Genomic DNA, 15,202 nt, shown 5'->3' with positions numbered 1-15,202 from the left:
ACGCTTCTCCAGAAAGAGGATGACAGTAACGGCAGTCATGGGTGATTTATTCTTGCACTGCTTATCATGCAAGGTCTCCAGTACTCTAGAGATTAACATGGTGTTGGAACATATATGCAACAGAACAGTGGAATGAAAATATGACCTTCTAGGATTCATTGTTTTAATGTCTGAGATGATGATTTAAAACAAAATACACCAAACCTACATTTCACGTGATTTATAATAAACCTATGAAACCAACTGTTTTTCTTTTGAAATCTAGCATTTAGGTTACAAGTATGAAGAACTGAGGAGTGACAGATTTATCTCACTCACTGGTATCACTCTGGATTTAATCTGATATAACTGAAATCCAAATCAGTTATAATCAGACCTGCAGTTGAATCATGATACTAGATTGTGCATTTTGTGTACCACAAAGCCATTGTGGTATCAAGCTCAAGCTGGAAAATAAGATTCTAATGTGGACCAGGCATTTTTTTCAGGTGCCAGAACATATCTGCAGGTATTAGCATTGAACAACAACATATTTCTGTGCTGCAGAAGATTGGAGCAAAAAGTCACTGAACTCTGGAAGTCAACTCAAGGGTTTGTTTTGAAGTAGTGTAACATTAAAGAGGCAAATTTCTTCTATCCCAAGCTTCTTGTTTTGACTAACATCCTGATTTCTACATAACTGGAAGAGATAATGTATCTGCAGTAGAGTTCACCATTTACCTCCTTTCTAAAACAGAGGATCATTTGTTTTGCCGCCTCGCAAAATGTTGCAAAACACGCCAAATACTGATTGCAGGCATAAGTAAACATTATTACAGGTGCTGCCCATTTCCAGGCTGCTTTTACTTGAAGACTTTGAAGCTTATATGAAGGACAGTTGTATGGTCACAGCAAAATTTATACAGCAGAGCTCACCGAGAGCCCTTGGTAATGTTAATAGGAAAATGGAAAACAGATCTAATGAGATTAGAAACTCAAAGATTAAAGTGTGATTCTGAGAAAAAAAAATGTCAAGGAGGATTTAGCTCACAGTTTTCAATAAACATGGTTTTATAAGGCAGGCAATGTTACTGGCCTCACTGGGACTGCACTGATGAGCAGAGAGAGCAGATTGTACTTGTATATCTCCATTTACTGCTGAGATGCATGGAAGTGTGTAAGGACTCACTGTGGTCTAGGGGCTTAATTATCAGCCACAATTAATTGGCTTTGGCTTGCTAAAATCAAGAGAGCTGTGTCAGGTCGGGTTTGCTGCGGGTTGAGACTCAGTTGTCCCCAGTTATTATGTGCTGACTGTGGAGCCAAGGAGCCCTCCAGCCCTTGCCCAACTCAGCCCTGGACGTTTGCAGGCATCTCCGTGCTGGCCTTCGCGCTCACCGTGCATGCCCCCATGCTGGCGGGCGCTGGTGGGGCCGTACGGATGTGATGCCACACTGTCTCCCCTTTGCGATTGCTACCAGTGAGGCAAAAACAACATTGAAAAATAGAGGAAGAGATTTAGATCACACTTCCAAAGGCGAGGGGCTGGTATGGGGATGAAGATACATATTTACGGTGTTACTGTGGTTCACATGGTTGTTTATATAAACACAGAGTAATAAAGATGGTCCGTGGATAAAAGGAGCCCTATGGTGATGGACACTCTAATCCCCCTTCAAATATGTGGCTTTTGTCCCTTAGATATTTCCTTCAAGTCAGCATAACAAACAGCAACCTTGCACATGAGCAACAGCAGCTTCATTCTGGTGGGAAGTAAGAGATGAAAACCAACCATTCAATGCCAGACTTGTAAAGCAAGGTAATATCTTTCATTGAAACGACTAATAAAGCTGGGAAAATGGACACTTTTGAGCACCCTCTCTCCTTTTCCCTTTCTCATGTTCTGACTACAAGAACCCAAAGACTATGACTTGGGGGAAAAAAAATAGTGCATCTTGATCTTCTTTTTCATTAATATTCCTTTAGCTATTCTGTCAGGTCAAGGGACAAAAGAGCTAAGTGAAGCTGAAGTACTTTACTGCATGTGAGTGAATGAATGGGCCACGAGGCCAAATCAAAAGTCCTTCTCAGAGCTTCCCTCTTCATTCTTTCCCCTGAGCACCTGAGACTGTTTCACACTACAGCATTTGGCTTTGGCCCAGAGACAAGGGGAGAAGCAGAGCGGAGACAAGAGAAAGGTTGCCAGTTTTTGCCTGCATGAGAAGCAGTGCAACTCGCCTAGACAGGCTGAGATACACCCTGATGGTCACCGGCCATCTCAGGAGGCCTCCAACACAGGAGGTCCACCTTGTCAGCCAGCCTGGTCAGGCATCCTCGGAGAACTGAGCTCCCCTGAGTGCACCCCTGGGGGAGGACAGGTCGTAAATACAGGTGTTAAGGACATGCTTCCTGCAGTACCTTTGAGAAGTGGGAGATGGTGCTGCTGAGAGGGCTGGGTCCTAAAAATTGAACTGCTTTGGACAACAGGCTGTACATTTCTTATCAATAGTAATTGAGGACAGATGAAGTATGTGCAGATCACCTGAAACACTCCTTTTCACTCATGAAATTCCCCAGGTTGCAGAAAGAATAATGCCATTCTAATAATGTTCCAAAAAGCACAGTTGACACCTTTTACTCACATTTTAAAGGATGAGAAATTATTTCTGGAAGAAGGTGGAGTGCAATATGGCAGGGTGTACGTGTAGAATATTACATTTGAGGTGAAAACTTTAAATACTTAATTGGAACAAAGAGGGGAAGCCTGTATGAGCAACACTAGCAGATCTGCTAATAGCTTTTGTGTAAATGTTATTTGCAAGTATTCCACGAACTATTTACCATTGGTTATGTGCATTAAATGTTTGCTTGACAAGAAATGATACACTACTTCCTCTTTGAAGCTGACTGGGAACTATTAACACCTGCTTATCAGGCATTTACATATCTAGCCCAAGGTGTAATTCTATAATGCTTTCCAAAAGACAGAACTCTTGACTCTTCAGCCAGCTACACTCCAAAAGTGAAATGGTGGTGCAGGAGAAAAAGAAATGTAATGAAATTATACATAATTACTTTTCCTCCAGCTCTCTTATATATGGAACAGGTGACTCAGCATTCCCATAAAACCACTTTACTCAGAAAGGAGGAGCTCTGCCTTGAACTGGCAGCTGTCTGCCCTTGCCTTTGCTGTTGATATCTGCATACTATAACTTTCCTTCGGGGCTGGCTGTTGCTTATCAGTGCAATAACAGACATACCTGTGGAGTATTCCTTTCTTCTTTCATTAGCAGAAGGGTTTGACACCACACATTTAATTATTTAAAGCAAGGTGCAAATAGGCAAATAATAACCACAAACATCTGAGCTGGGCTCTTCTAAACAGTCCCACTAACTTACTTTACTATTGAAGTCCAGGGCAGTTCATAGGCTCAGCTACTGTGCCATGTCTTACAGAGCCAAGGAAGCAAACCTGGCACTGCCTTCTCTTAGCTTTAAATGGGGTAAGTAGTTACTTCTGGGTTTTTGCTGTTTATTTCTCTGAGATACCTGAAAGTACAAGTACAAATATAATGTGATATTGGAGAAGTGCTGTATAGAACATAGAAGAGTGATGGGGAAACCTAATGTTGGGCATTTAAGGCTGGGAAGACCACTTACATTCCCTGAGTTTGAGCTGGCACTTAATCCACTCGGCAGTATCGCCCTTCCACAGAATAAGGTTGATGGATCGCATGATTATTTTCAAATCTGGGCATTTTAGTTCTGCCTGTTTAAAACTCCCCTGCACTGTAATGTTTTTTATCTGTCTGCTTCTCTCTCATCTGTACTTGGTAAGTCAACAGGTAAAGTGCATTGGGAGCCCTACTTCTGCATTGCATTTCACTAATTATATAACCCATTCAAAATACTGCTCCTATTCATTTTTTCTATTAATAGCCAACAGTCTTCCACCTCCCTCCCCTCCCACAAGCTCTTTCTTTTAAAGTGATAAAGTAACCTAATCCAGGGTTTTGGGATCCCTTACCCAGGGTTTTGGGACCCCTATAAATATACAGTGCCTTTCCAGCTGCATTACAGCAGCACTCTCCAAAGTGATTTCCCAGTAAGTATGGCACGTGAGTACCCCAGTAATGATGGCAAATTCTGGGAACAGATGACTTCAAATTAATGTTGGCTTCTACGGCTCCATGAAAGGATTCTTGTTTGGCCTCTGACACTGATATCTGTTTGCTCTTGTATCCTGCCTCTGAAATAGTCTGTCCTCGGTTATGCTGGTTTAGCAAATCTGAGAACGGGGCAACGGTCAGAATGACAGAAATGACTTGTCAAAAGAGAAGTGTAGCGAGATGGGCTTCAGAGAGATGAGTCATACACTCCAGAAACAGCTCACCAAACCCAGCTGTTACATTTCAGAAAATGAGCTTACTGGACCCTACAGGCTGGCAACAAAGGTGCAGTAAATGAGCTCAGCCTTCGTTATTTCAGTGCAGCTCAGGAGTTGCATGTGCTTTTGCTTTAGGCCTGGATATGCCATCTTGTCTATGGAAAGACAAATCAGTGACAAAGGACTGGCAGTTCTGTGCGCAGAGACCATCTAGAGGCACTCTGGAGCTTGGTGTGGCCAGTCCAAACACATGCGGGCAGTCAGAAGATGGGACTCTTTATATTAAAAATACTCTGCTGTTAATAATTAAACACTGATTAGAAAATTCAAAATAGCCAAAGTTTTAAAGAGGGCTCTGACTTTGAAATAGATTTGTAACTTGCAGTGACCATTACAACTTAAGATAGAAGAGCCTTAAACTAAACATTTATAATTGTCTCACATTCTGCTATCATCCAGGCTATGTTGTAGTATGAGATGGAGATCTCACTGAAGAGGGAAGGCTCAAACTATATTTAAGTAGCCACACAGAAATGTAGTGTCAGAGCCTGTTGCTGGCATGGACCGGCCAGGCGGGTGCCTAGAGCATTGCTGTTTCACCAGCAGAAGAAGACAGTGGCACGGGACGGCTGATCAGAAACCCTTGCTTATTTATGCTTTTTCTGTTGCTGCCATCCCAGAAGGGGTTTGCAAGATGGCTGTTTCACAGCACCCCTTGCCTTTTCTCCCAGGGCAGCGATTACAGATCCAACCTGCTGAAGCCTCCCCTGGTCCTGGTCCCCCATCTGCCCCCTGCCACCCCACTCCTGCCACAGGCATCGCTGCTGGCTCCAGCCCCTTCCATGAGGCCCCAGAGGCTCTCCAACTCCCTTTCCCTCCTTCCTTTCCTTCACCACAGCCCCCAAATCCCACTGATATGTCTCTCCCTTAACATGGCCTCCCCCCCCTAGAAATCCTGCAGAAACCCAAACCCACTCACCTTACTGTTCTGCAACCTGCCTATTTCCACCCAAACCCCTGTCCCAGGTTTCTTCTGGGATTGTCTGTGCAAAATTCTTTTTTTTTTTTTTTTACACACCTGGGAAGCCTTCAGCTGCTTCAGCATAGTGCCTGCTTCTTGCTCCTCTGGCACAGAGCAAGCATGACAAAGTGGCACCTGTATCCCCAAAGGGAGCCCATAAATGGGCCAAAAAGAAGGCTTAAATTGCTTCTTTCCGCACTGTGGAGTAAGTAAGGGCACAGTGATGGTCTGTCCCCCGCAAAGGCTGCGGGCTGAGGGAGGCAGGGGTGAGACACCAGGAGACACCTGCATGGTGCTCAGCCTAAGTGGGTGCATTTGTCTGACTCCATTCAGGGCAGCCCTTAGTGCCTGCTAAGTGACACCCAAGGGAGCCTGAGGAAGGTCCTACAGACCACTTGGCTCCCTCAGTCCCTCTGTTATTCTGTTCAGGACGGGAAGAAAACACTTCCTAGCACCACATGGAACCTTTTCCCCTCCAAAGCCATTGATTTTGGCAGGATTGGCTGAACAGTATTATCTGCTTCAGATGATGATTGATGAGAGAATATGTCCAGTGAGCTCTTCTGCGACAAGCGTCCTTGAAAAGGCATTTTTTATCCAAAAATCCTTTAAAAACAGACAGTGAAAAGAGAAGAAAGCCCCTCCCTCTCAAATAAAAAGGAGAAATATGACCTGATTTTAATAACAAATAAGTTTTGAATTCATTAAATCAAAGCCTGTGTTTACACATGATGTGAGGCAAAGCTCTTAATACCTCATTATTTTCTAGAAGAAAAGAATTTGTTCTGCTTTGTCAAGCTGATAGAAGATATATCACTTATCTTTTTATTCTACCTCAATTTCACTGGAAAAGCTGCCATGAAAGCTTCCATTTTGGTGAAATGCTCTATTAAAGAATGGGTAAGAAAGATCAATTTCAGGTAGGACCTGCTGAAGCGATCTGGCTCTAGTCCATGTTTTCTCTGCCAAGCTCTGCTTCAGCCCTGAAATGTTAAGATGCTGTACATGTTTTTGAAAGACTGCTTCCCCCCCTGAAAATTGCTGTAAGGAACAACAGACTTGAATAACTAATAATGTCTCACAATACTGGTATTAAGCAAATTCCTTTTTTCCTCTCTTTTCTCACAGCTCTTAAAGAAAATGATAAGAAACAGCACACAGTAGCTGATTTGGCAGAATGATGGAACTGAAGTACTGCAGCAAAATATAAGCAGTGACAAGTAAAATGAAAAGAAAACCTAGCCACCGATGGTATCTTTCTATGTCATATATACTGGCTCAGAAGACAGACTCTTCCCTTACCTGTCTTCCTGCTCAGCAGCATCTGGGCACAGCCAGACCAATGCTATCCAGAAGGTAAAAATTACTTAACACCAAAGATATTTGTTGAGGGTTATTACTTTGTCTCTTGGCACTTCCTGACAAAATTCCTCAACATCTAGATAAAGTGGCACCTTAATGGGGGCACTTAGCTTTGAAAGTGTGGGATGCTTTGAGATGCAATGGGAAAGTTTTATTCTCGCACCGGTCAGTTTTTTGGTTATTAGGTGTAGGTGTTGGCACATTGCAAGAATTGTACTCACTGCTGGCTGGAGAAGACACTGTACAGAGATCTGTTTAAAGTGTGTTTAAAGTGTTAATTAAAAAAAAAAATCTTATTCAGAACACTTTCTTTAAATAATTCAGAAATTCGTGTTCTGAGTTCACTCTGAAACATCCTTTCACAATACTAAAATAGCAAATAGATTTTTCCATCCTGGAACAGTTTTCTGTAATTATTACCAATAAAAACAAAACAACCCTCCCACTCTCTAAATTCTTAGCAATCAGAAGATCAGCACAGCTGAAAAATATAAGAACTAAGAAATACTCTATAATTTAAATACCCTTTTAAGACTCTCAGGGGCAGCTTTCCTCACTGGCATAATCTAACTGAAGACAAAGGAATTATCTTGTGGATGAATTTGCTCAGAAATGCATTAAGGAAACTCAGTGTTCACTGCTGTGAATAGTAGGGGGGTGGTGATGCTGGCATACAGCATTGCTGCTGTCAATGGGATCTGCTGCTGCTTCTGCAGCCATGGAGCCAGGTGTTTGTCCCCTTAGTTTACATGATCCAGGTCCCACCAGGAACGGGCAGGTGACCACAGCTCAGTTGAAGTGCCTGTGGAAGCAGCCTGAGCAAGCTAAACGCCACTCCGCAACTGTTCGAGTGGGAAATGAAAGGAAGAGAGAGCACGAAAAGGTTGAGTGAAGGATGAGGCAAAACACAGGCAACCAGAGGCATGCTCCTTGCCATGTGCACGCACAACTTCAGTGGGTGAAGAGTCCCTCTGAATCCGAGGAGTTGTGCCTGTGCTTACATTTAAGCAGATACTCAAGTATTTTTGCTCAACCAGGAATTAAGTGAGTTACACCTTTTTCCCCACAAATGTTGGGCTAAGGAAGAAAAGACTCCAGATGTATCTCCAGCGCTCTGCTACATACTCCAGACAATTCCCAATGGCTGCTGAGGTGCCGGTGCCCCTTCCAGTGCTGTGGCCACGATCGCCAGAAACTCCTCTGGGAACACGCTGTTGACCCTGTCCTTCTGTTCCTGATGAAACTTAATTTTGTTCCTCTAAAGTATACAGATGCTTTAAATTCTTAACCACATCCAGAAATTCAGTGTTTGGTTTGGGGGCTGGGTTTTTTTGGTTATAAGTAAGGCTCCATTACTAACTAGTATCTAAAAACATCAGTTTTACAGATTACATCAGTGTCAGGATGTTTCTTACAGGACAAACTAAAATTGCTAAGAAATTTCACTGTGCATCACAATTAAAAATGGGTGTAGGCATGGTACTACTCATGAAGACATGGGTAATAGTATTAAAATAATAACTATAGGAATCTTGCAACTGACTTCTTTTTTTGATAAACACTTGCCCAAAATGAAAATTACAAACATGGTTTCTGCTGTAGAACTTTCCTACTTCAACATATCAGAAAAAAAAAAAACAGGTCAGCTGTAGGTGAGTACATCAGCTTGGGACTCAACTCAGAGAGAAAATTCAGCCGCTCATCTTCAATTCTGTAGGTAAAAAGTGACTATAACAGGGAATCTTAAGAACTGAAATAATGAGGGTATAGTCAGCACCATGCAAAGATGGTGTGAAGCCCCACAAAAAATGAAATCTCCTTAAATATTGTTACACTCTAAAAATAAGCTGGATGGCTTTTTATACCTTCTGGAACTTTAAGGACTCACATTTTCAGGTTTTTCTCACAGAAATTAAGGCCAGGACAAAATCGTTAATCTTTTTAGAATGAAAGCCAGGACGCAAATGGAATCACTTGATGCCAGTAGCTAGATCCCTAAGGAAGATGATTAATAGCGTAAGCTGCAAACTTCGGCAACTCTGCAGAGAAAAAGCCCTGGATATTTGACACTTCTTGGTTAAAATTTTATGATTTCAAAGTTGCCAGATCTTACTGAAACAGCAAAGTCATTAAAGGTAACAGTCTTTTTTTGGATGGAATGAATCACTGCTGAAAGTTAAGTTTAAAAAAACTGAAGCTGTCAATTCCTATTACCTTTCAAAATCATAAAAGGATCACAACAGAAGATTTAACCTCTAGTATATCCTGTGAACTTCTGATGATAGATGACAATAGAGATAAATGTCTTTGTTAAGGTCTTGAATGAGCCCCATCTAGATCAAATGAAGTCAGTAGGAAGAAATGGAGAGAAAGAGCTACAAATTCTGTTAAACGGTTTGGTTAGTGTTTCTCAGGTGGCCCAGCTGTGTTTTATATGACCAAACCCAATTAACGTCATTCACACTCTTGCTGATCTGTGCATAAGCAGTCTTCTGAGTGTGTTATTAAATTATTAATATGATTGTAATCATTTTCCCCACAGTTATCTCCTGATACACAAATTATGATCTTTTATAACTAGCTCGTTCTGTAAACAAATTAAAAGCATACACTAGAAACGACAACAGCCACCCAATATTGCATAAGATACCCCGAGCTGCTGTTCCTTTGGTTAAGTGGGAATCATCTGAGCAACACTGGGCAACTCCCACGTCCTGAGTAACATGGAAGCATTCACAGTTAGGCCTTTTTCAATACTTAGAACAATGTAGTTGAACAAAAAATTGTATTAAGTCATTCCTGCCAAACTGACATTTGCTGTAAACCCATAAAGACTCTTGCAAGTCGCAGGGTAACATGGGCTATAAGCAAAGCTAAGGATGCCTTTGCCACATCAGTAATCCATTTGTCTTCCCTCTGGCCCCTAAGACTCAAAGCCCGCATTTTCAGGAAAACATTTTGTTAACTACCATATGTTTTCAGTGCCCTGATTTACCAACAAGTTTGAAAAGACATGGAAGGCTGCTCCCATTTCCTGGATGCCAATATATGACTATACAACAACAGCCACAGGGGGCTTGCTCAGAGACCTACGTAGCCTGCTGCGACTGCTGGCCCAGGCCTACAACAGGATATAACAATGCGGCAAGGACAGACTGACACATCCCAGAACAGCTTCTAGCCTCTGGACGTTGATTGCTCGAGGCACTGCTTTATGCAGAGTTGGTGTCTTTACTTTTAATAGCACTCAATGTTTTTTTCTTCTGTGAATGTGTCCGGTTGCTTTTTGATCCTATGTAAACTTTCGGCATCTTAAAGCAGGTAGTGCCACTGTTTAAATACCTGCTGTGTGAAGAAACACCTCCTTCTGTCTGCTTTCAACCTGCCACCTGCTAGTTTCACTTGAGTCTCTCTAGTTCTTATATTAGAAACGAAAGCAAATAATCCATCCCTATTCTTCTCTAGTCATGATCGCCTAGGCCTCTATCATATTCTCTTGGTTATCATTTTTGTACTGTTATCACTTTTATAGCCTAAAAAATCCTGATCTATGCAATTACTCCTAGCATGGAAGCCATTGCATGTTTCTGGTTATCCTTGCTGCTTTTCTCTGAATCTTTGCTATTTCTATTATACCTTTTGGGGAGTGGAGGGCTGGCACCATCAGATGCAGGCACGCTGCAGACCCCTGCACGCTCCCTGTCGCTCTCCGTCTTGATGTTTCCTAACGTTCTGTTTAGCTCTGTGGCAGCTTCTGAGTGCCAAATTGATGCTTCTATACAGTGTTATGACTGCAAGACCTTATTTCTGAGTAGTAACAGGTTGGTAAGAAACATCTCACTTCAAATCACTTTACTGCTCTCTAATCACATTTGGCACACTCAGTAACTGTCTCCAACCTGGTCAGGGAGTCAGTAATATCATCTTAATATGATCATTTTCATATTTAGACTGTAAGTCCATAAAAAGTCTGTTTTAGCCACTAAGAGTTAGCTGATTTGAGGGTTTCTTTTAGCAGGCCCTGTACAGCACCGTTCCCTTCAGACATGGCCCAGTCTGCCTCTCCTATGCATACTGTGTCCTGGTATAGCTGTGTTCTGCTGATTATGTCCTTTCCAAGTACATCTGTTATGTCAACATCCTAATTTAAAGCTGGGCATCCCAAGCCCTTCATCTTACTGTTTATTCGGTACTATTTTTTCTGACAGTTTTTCACCATTCTTTATTCGACTCTTGCCAACGTTTGCCGTGTCCTTTATCTGAGGACATTGAATTCCTGTGATTTCACCACCAAGGGATGCACGCTCCCAAGTCCTGTGCTCTTCCAAAACCAGTGGCAGACAAGGGGGGCCCTCCTCTGCCAGCTCCCCGGGTGAGGGGCTTCTCTCTCTCCGGGCTGGGACTCGGCTTGCTTTGCTCCTGGTTTTATACCAATGGCTAGCCACATGCCCCCTAATTGGGATACTCATGTTCATCAGCTATGTGAATTTTTAAAGGTTGGCTGGCAGCGTGAGTATATGTGTGTATGTACATACACATCTATGTGTAATGTATGCAAGAGACGTGTATCCCTCTCTGTATCTACATATATGACTTTCTGTAATGAGTGAATTGCATAGCTCCCACAGTCCCTAGTGCTTGTGGCCTCTTCCTTCATCACTTTTGGGTAAGGCTAGAAACGATGCATGCAACCTCTCCTCGGTCAGGTTTATACTCTGCAGTTTGCAAATAGATTAACTAAGTTCTGCAAACTACCTTTTGTCTCGGCATACACTCTACAATCAAAGACACTCTACAAAACCTGCTGAAATCCAAGAGCTTTCTCTTGAATTAATGCTGCCTGAGACTAGCTGCGTCCAAAAGACTGGATCTGAAATTGTTCAAGCTGCAGGACTGTGACATATGCCCTTTTTTTTAAGGCAATGGGAATCCCGCCATGCTTGTTTACCCCACAGAGTTATCCCTACCTTAACAGGAGGGGGGAACTGAGGCAGGGAGAGGCTGGATCGGTGTTGGAGCAGCTGAGCTGAAGGTAGGGGGTAAAAAGTTTGCTGGCAGGTGAGGAAGTGAAGCCCTGCTCTGGATCCTAAGGCAACGACTCCCTCCCTTCCCCATGACTCCTTACTGCCCAAGAAGGTCGCTCCCCAAGAGGACTGCTGTTGCCATCCAAGACGGCCCAAGCGCATCGACGGGGGCTTATATTTAAAAATAAATGAAATAAATAAAAATAAATAAATAAAAATCACCTGCTGCTGGGGGGGAGGGGGGAAGACTCTTTCCCAGGTGGATTTTTGCAGGGCCCGGACACGGCTCGCGGTGCGCGGGCCCGGGCCGCGGCACCGCGAGGCGAGGCGAGGCGAGGCGCTGCGCGCCGCCGCAGCCCTGCCCCCGGCGCGGCGGGGAGGCGGGGGGATTTCCAAGCGCCGGCTGCTCGCCGCTTCCTCTCCTTGTTTTGCTTTCGATCTGGACCTTTCTCAGCTCAGGCGGAGGGAGTAACTTTTAGTTTTGCTCCCGCGATTATTCAGCGCCTTGTTTTCATTTCCATTTTTTTTTTTTGCGTCCTCCCCCCTCCCTTGGCAACAGCGGTAACCTTGAGGAATTATATAAGTGCCGCGAAAACGTACTGACTAGCAAGGTAATTTTTTTTTTTTTAATCGCTGCTGTTTTCCGTATGCGGATTTTGCACAAAACGCTTGGCGACAGGAAGCGTCCGCGGCTCCAGCAAAGATGCGCATTGATTAAAAAAAACAGAAAAAAGGTCAGGCTGCTGGGGATTACAGGGCTTTTAGGCGAAGCTGCTGCAAAGGGAGCGTGTGTGTGTGGTGAGGGGGGAGGTTAATTCCACTTCTGGCTGTGCTGAAGGCAGGGAAGCGGCTGACGGGCCGGCGTCCCGGGGGCGAGCGGCGGCCCCGGGGCTCCGCCGCGGGAACAAAGGAGGCAGCGTTAAATTTCCGCGCTGTGCCGGGAGCGGGGTGGCGGCGGCGGGGCCGCGGCCGGGCGCGGGGGAGCCGCGCCGGGGGCTCGGGGCAGGGCGGGCCGCGGCCGTTGGCCTGCGCGGGCCGGGCCCGGGGCCCTGCGGCCGCCCGGGCGGCGCCCTGCCCACCGCGCCTGCACTTGTTGCGGGCCAGCTCGGAGGGCCGCCGCCGCCGCCGCCGTGGAGGGCGAAGGGCTGTGGGCAGGCCTTGCCGCCGGCTGCCCGCGCCGCGCGGCGCAGCCGTTGGGGTGGGGCGCGGGGAGGGCAGCACTGCCGGCTGCGAGGGGCAGTTGGGGCGCGGGGTCGGCGGCGGCGCCCCTCCCCCGCGGCGCGGACGGGCCGCGCGTTACACAAGCGCCGGCCTCTCCCCTCCCCCCCCTTCACCCCGGCTCCCCGCTCCGCCGCGGTCGTTTGTGACGCGGCCCCTGCCCGGCCAATGGGGAGGCGGGATGGCTGCGCCCCCGCGCGCCGCCCGGCCGCAGCTAGTGCCACAGCGGCCGGGCCGGGCCGGGCGGGGTCGCCGCTGCCTGGCGGGGAGCGGTGCTGCGCCCCTGGGTCGGCCTGGGCCGTGGCACCCTAGCATGCCTCCTTCCCCTCCTCCGCCCAGGGCGCCGGGCCTAGCCTGGCCTGGCCGCCGGCCCTGCGGCCGGGCCCCGGCGCCCTGCATCACCCCAGGTGGAGGCGCGCACACGGTGGCGCCGTGCGGGAGCCGCGGCGATGCGGCTGGTTTTGAACTGCCAAGGGATGTCCTGGAGGCAGCGTGGGGGCAGCCCAAGCGGGGGGAAGCGGGCCGAGCTCCAAAATGGTGTCGGGGCAGGCAGCGGTGGCGAGCGGGTGCCCCAGAGCGACCGGTCGAGGTGCCCCTGGGCCGCCTCACCCGCCTGGGTGGTTTCTCTGGGGAAAAGAGGAGGAGGAAATCCTGTGAAGTACTGCACAAGCACTGCAGTTGGCCTCTTAGGGTTTTGGATGATCGTATTTCGTCAGTCCGGTCTGTTCCTGCATAGCAGGCCTTTCCACAGGCTCTTTTATAGCCTGTGTGTGTATACATTACATGTACACACAGCTACAGAAAGCAAGTGTTTCTTTTCATAGCGTGTGATTTGAATGAATCCATGATGGTCAGTGTTAACACTTGCATCATTTAAAGATTGGAGTTTGAACTGTACTCTCCATCTGGTTTTGCAGGAATGGTGTCTTTTTTTTTTTTTTTTTTTTTTTTTTGCTTATGTGAAGTATTATCACATTCTGAGTGATTTGACTCATGCTTTGATATACTAACACTGTCCAGCTCAGAGGACACCAGCAAGTGAAGGGCCAAGTCCTGGACATCTTTCTCAAATGAAATTTATGAACAAGAGTTTTTTTTGTGTGTAGTGTGGTGGGTCAAATTCCAGGCATCTTAATCTGTCTGGGCAAATGTCTGGGATCAGAGTTGCAAGTACGTCGGGAGTTGGATCTCTCAGTCCAGATTGCCAGAAATATCTAGGCCTTTAACTCCCATTTTAGTTAATCTGAGGGAATTAGGCACCTAAACAATTGAGTATTTAAGGCTCATTTGTTTATACACAGTGCTCAGATAAAGGAATCATTTTGATTTCCATGTCAGAGTCCAGAACTTTGCTCCCAGTTAGTGTATGGTTATAATTTATAGCCCAGCTTACTGTGCCAAGTTCTTTTAGACTGCGGTTTCTGGATGCAGGAGCAATTGTAAACTAGAACCTCAGTTTGTTGAGATGAAACACTGTGTTTAAATTTATAAAGTTATTTTATAGGAGTCTTAACAGATTTGCATATAATACCCTTTGCAGAATGCCCGTGTTAGTACCATGAAGAGAGGTGAATGTAGCAGCAACATTTAAATTCGCCCTAATGGTGACACAGGGAAATGGTGACATAATTATAAAAGCAGCACAATTAATGTGTGAGGCAGGCACTTTCTGTCTGAATCAGAGTCTTTCCTGCCATCAGCCCCTCCTGAGGCTTTGCTGTCCCTCTGTCTCCCCTATCAGTAATGTCCCATGGTGAATTGTTTCATGTGGCCCTTGTATGCAGTGGTTCCTTTTTGCTGGTAAAACATGGTGGAAGGTATGAGAGCAATGAATCCTCTGACATGATATTGCGATCGTCCTCCACATTGCAATTCTTCAGCTAGTTACAAACGCAGCAAGGTAACAGTCTCTCGACACTGATGATACCCATTTGAGGCTGGGGATCCCAGGCGATACAGAAAGATAGTTGGAGTGATCAGCCATTGTATTTGGCATACTTATCTTTGCAGTGGCACACAGCCAGTTGCTTGCTCACTGCAAAAGCGGCTGACTTCAGAAGATGTCCAGCTAGTTTCTTGAGAAGAGCTGTTCTTCACAGACCATGTTACATACAGAGGTAGGTAAGAGGTTTGGGAAGTAAAATGTAGGCTGTTATATAGGGGGTTAAGGACCCAAGTCTCATTGTATGGAGATCTTTACTATGGTATGTG

The 15,202-nt window shown here is 45.6% G+C and overlaps 2 protein-coding genes across 6 annotated transcripts in view; both read left to right on the top strand.

The window, feature by feature from the left end:
• CASP3 (caspase 3) overlaps positions 1 to 10,054 on the top strand; it is a 32,204-nt gene extending 22,150 nt beyond the window's left edge. The window contains exons 8-10 of one of the 3 annotated variants that reach the window (XR_010884415.1): positions 1,681 to 1,798; positions 6,516 to 6,743; positions 9,732 to 10,054. Coding sequence is in view for 1 of the 3 variants with exons in the window: in XM_067297964.1 (XP_067154065.1) it covers positions 6,516 to 6,551 (36 nt within the window). In the remaining 2 variants the exon portion in view is untranslated. Of the gene's footprint in view, positions 1 to 1,680; positions 1,799 to 6,515; positions 7,151 to 9,731 lie in introns of those variants that run through there. The other 2 variants (XR_010884414.1, XM_067297964.1) reach the window with 2 other exon arrangements.
• Positions 10,055 to 12,172: 2,118 nt separating this feature from the next.
• IRF2 (interferon regulatory factor 2) overlaps positions 12,173 to 15,202 on the top strand; it is a 46,777-nt gene continuing 43,747 nt past the window's right edge. For 2 of the 3 annotated variants that reach the window (XM_013942140.2, XM_013942136.2), the window contains exon 1: positions 12,173 to 12,384. The gene's annotated coding sequence lies outside the window, so the exon portion shown is untranslated. Of the gene's footprint in view, positions 12,385 to 12,441; positions 12,508 to 15,202 lie in introns of those variants that run through there. The other variant, XM_067297960.1, reaches the window with a different exon arrangement.

This window comes from Apteryx mantelli, chromosome 5 (assembly GCF_036417845.1).
Source record: "Apteryx mantelli isolate bAptMan1 chromosome 5, bAptMan1.hap1, whole genome shotgun sequence".
NCBI classification, from domain to species: domain Eukaryota; kingdom Metazoa; phylum Chordata; class Aves; order Apterygiformes; family Apterygidae; genus Apteryx; species Apteryx mantelli.
This window is presented reverse-complemented; position numbering and strand designations above follow the sequence as displayed.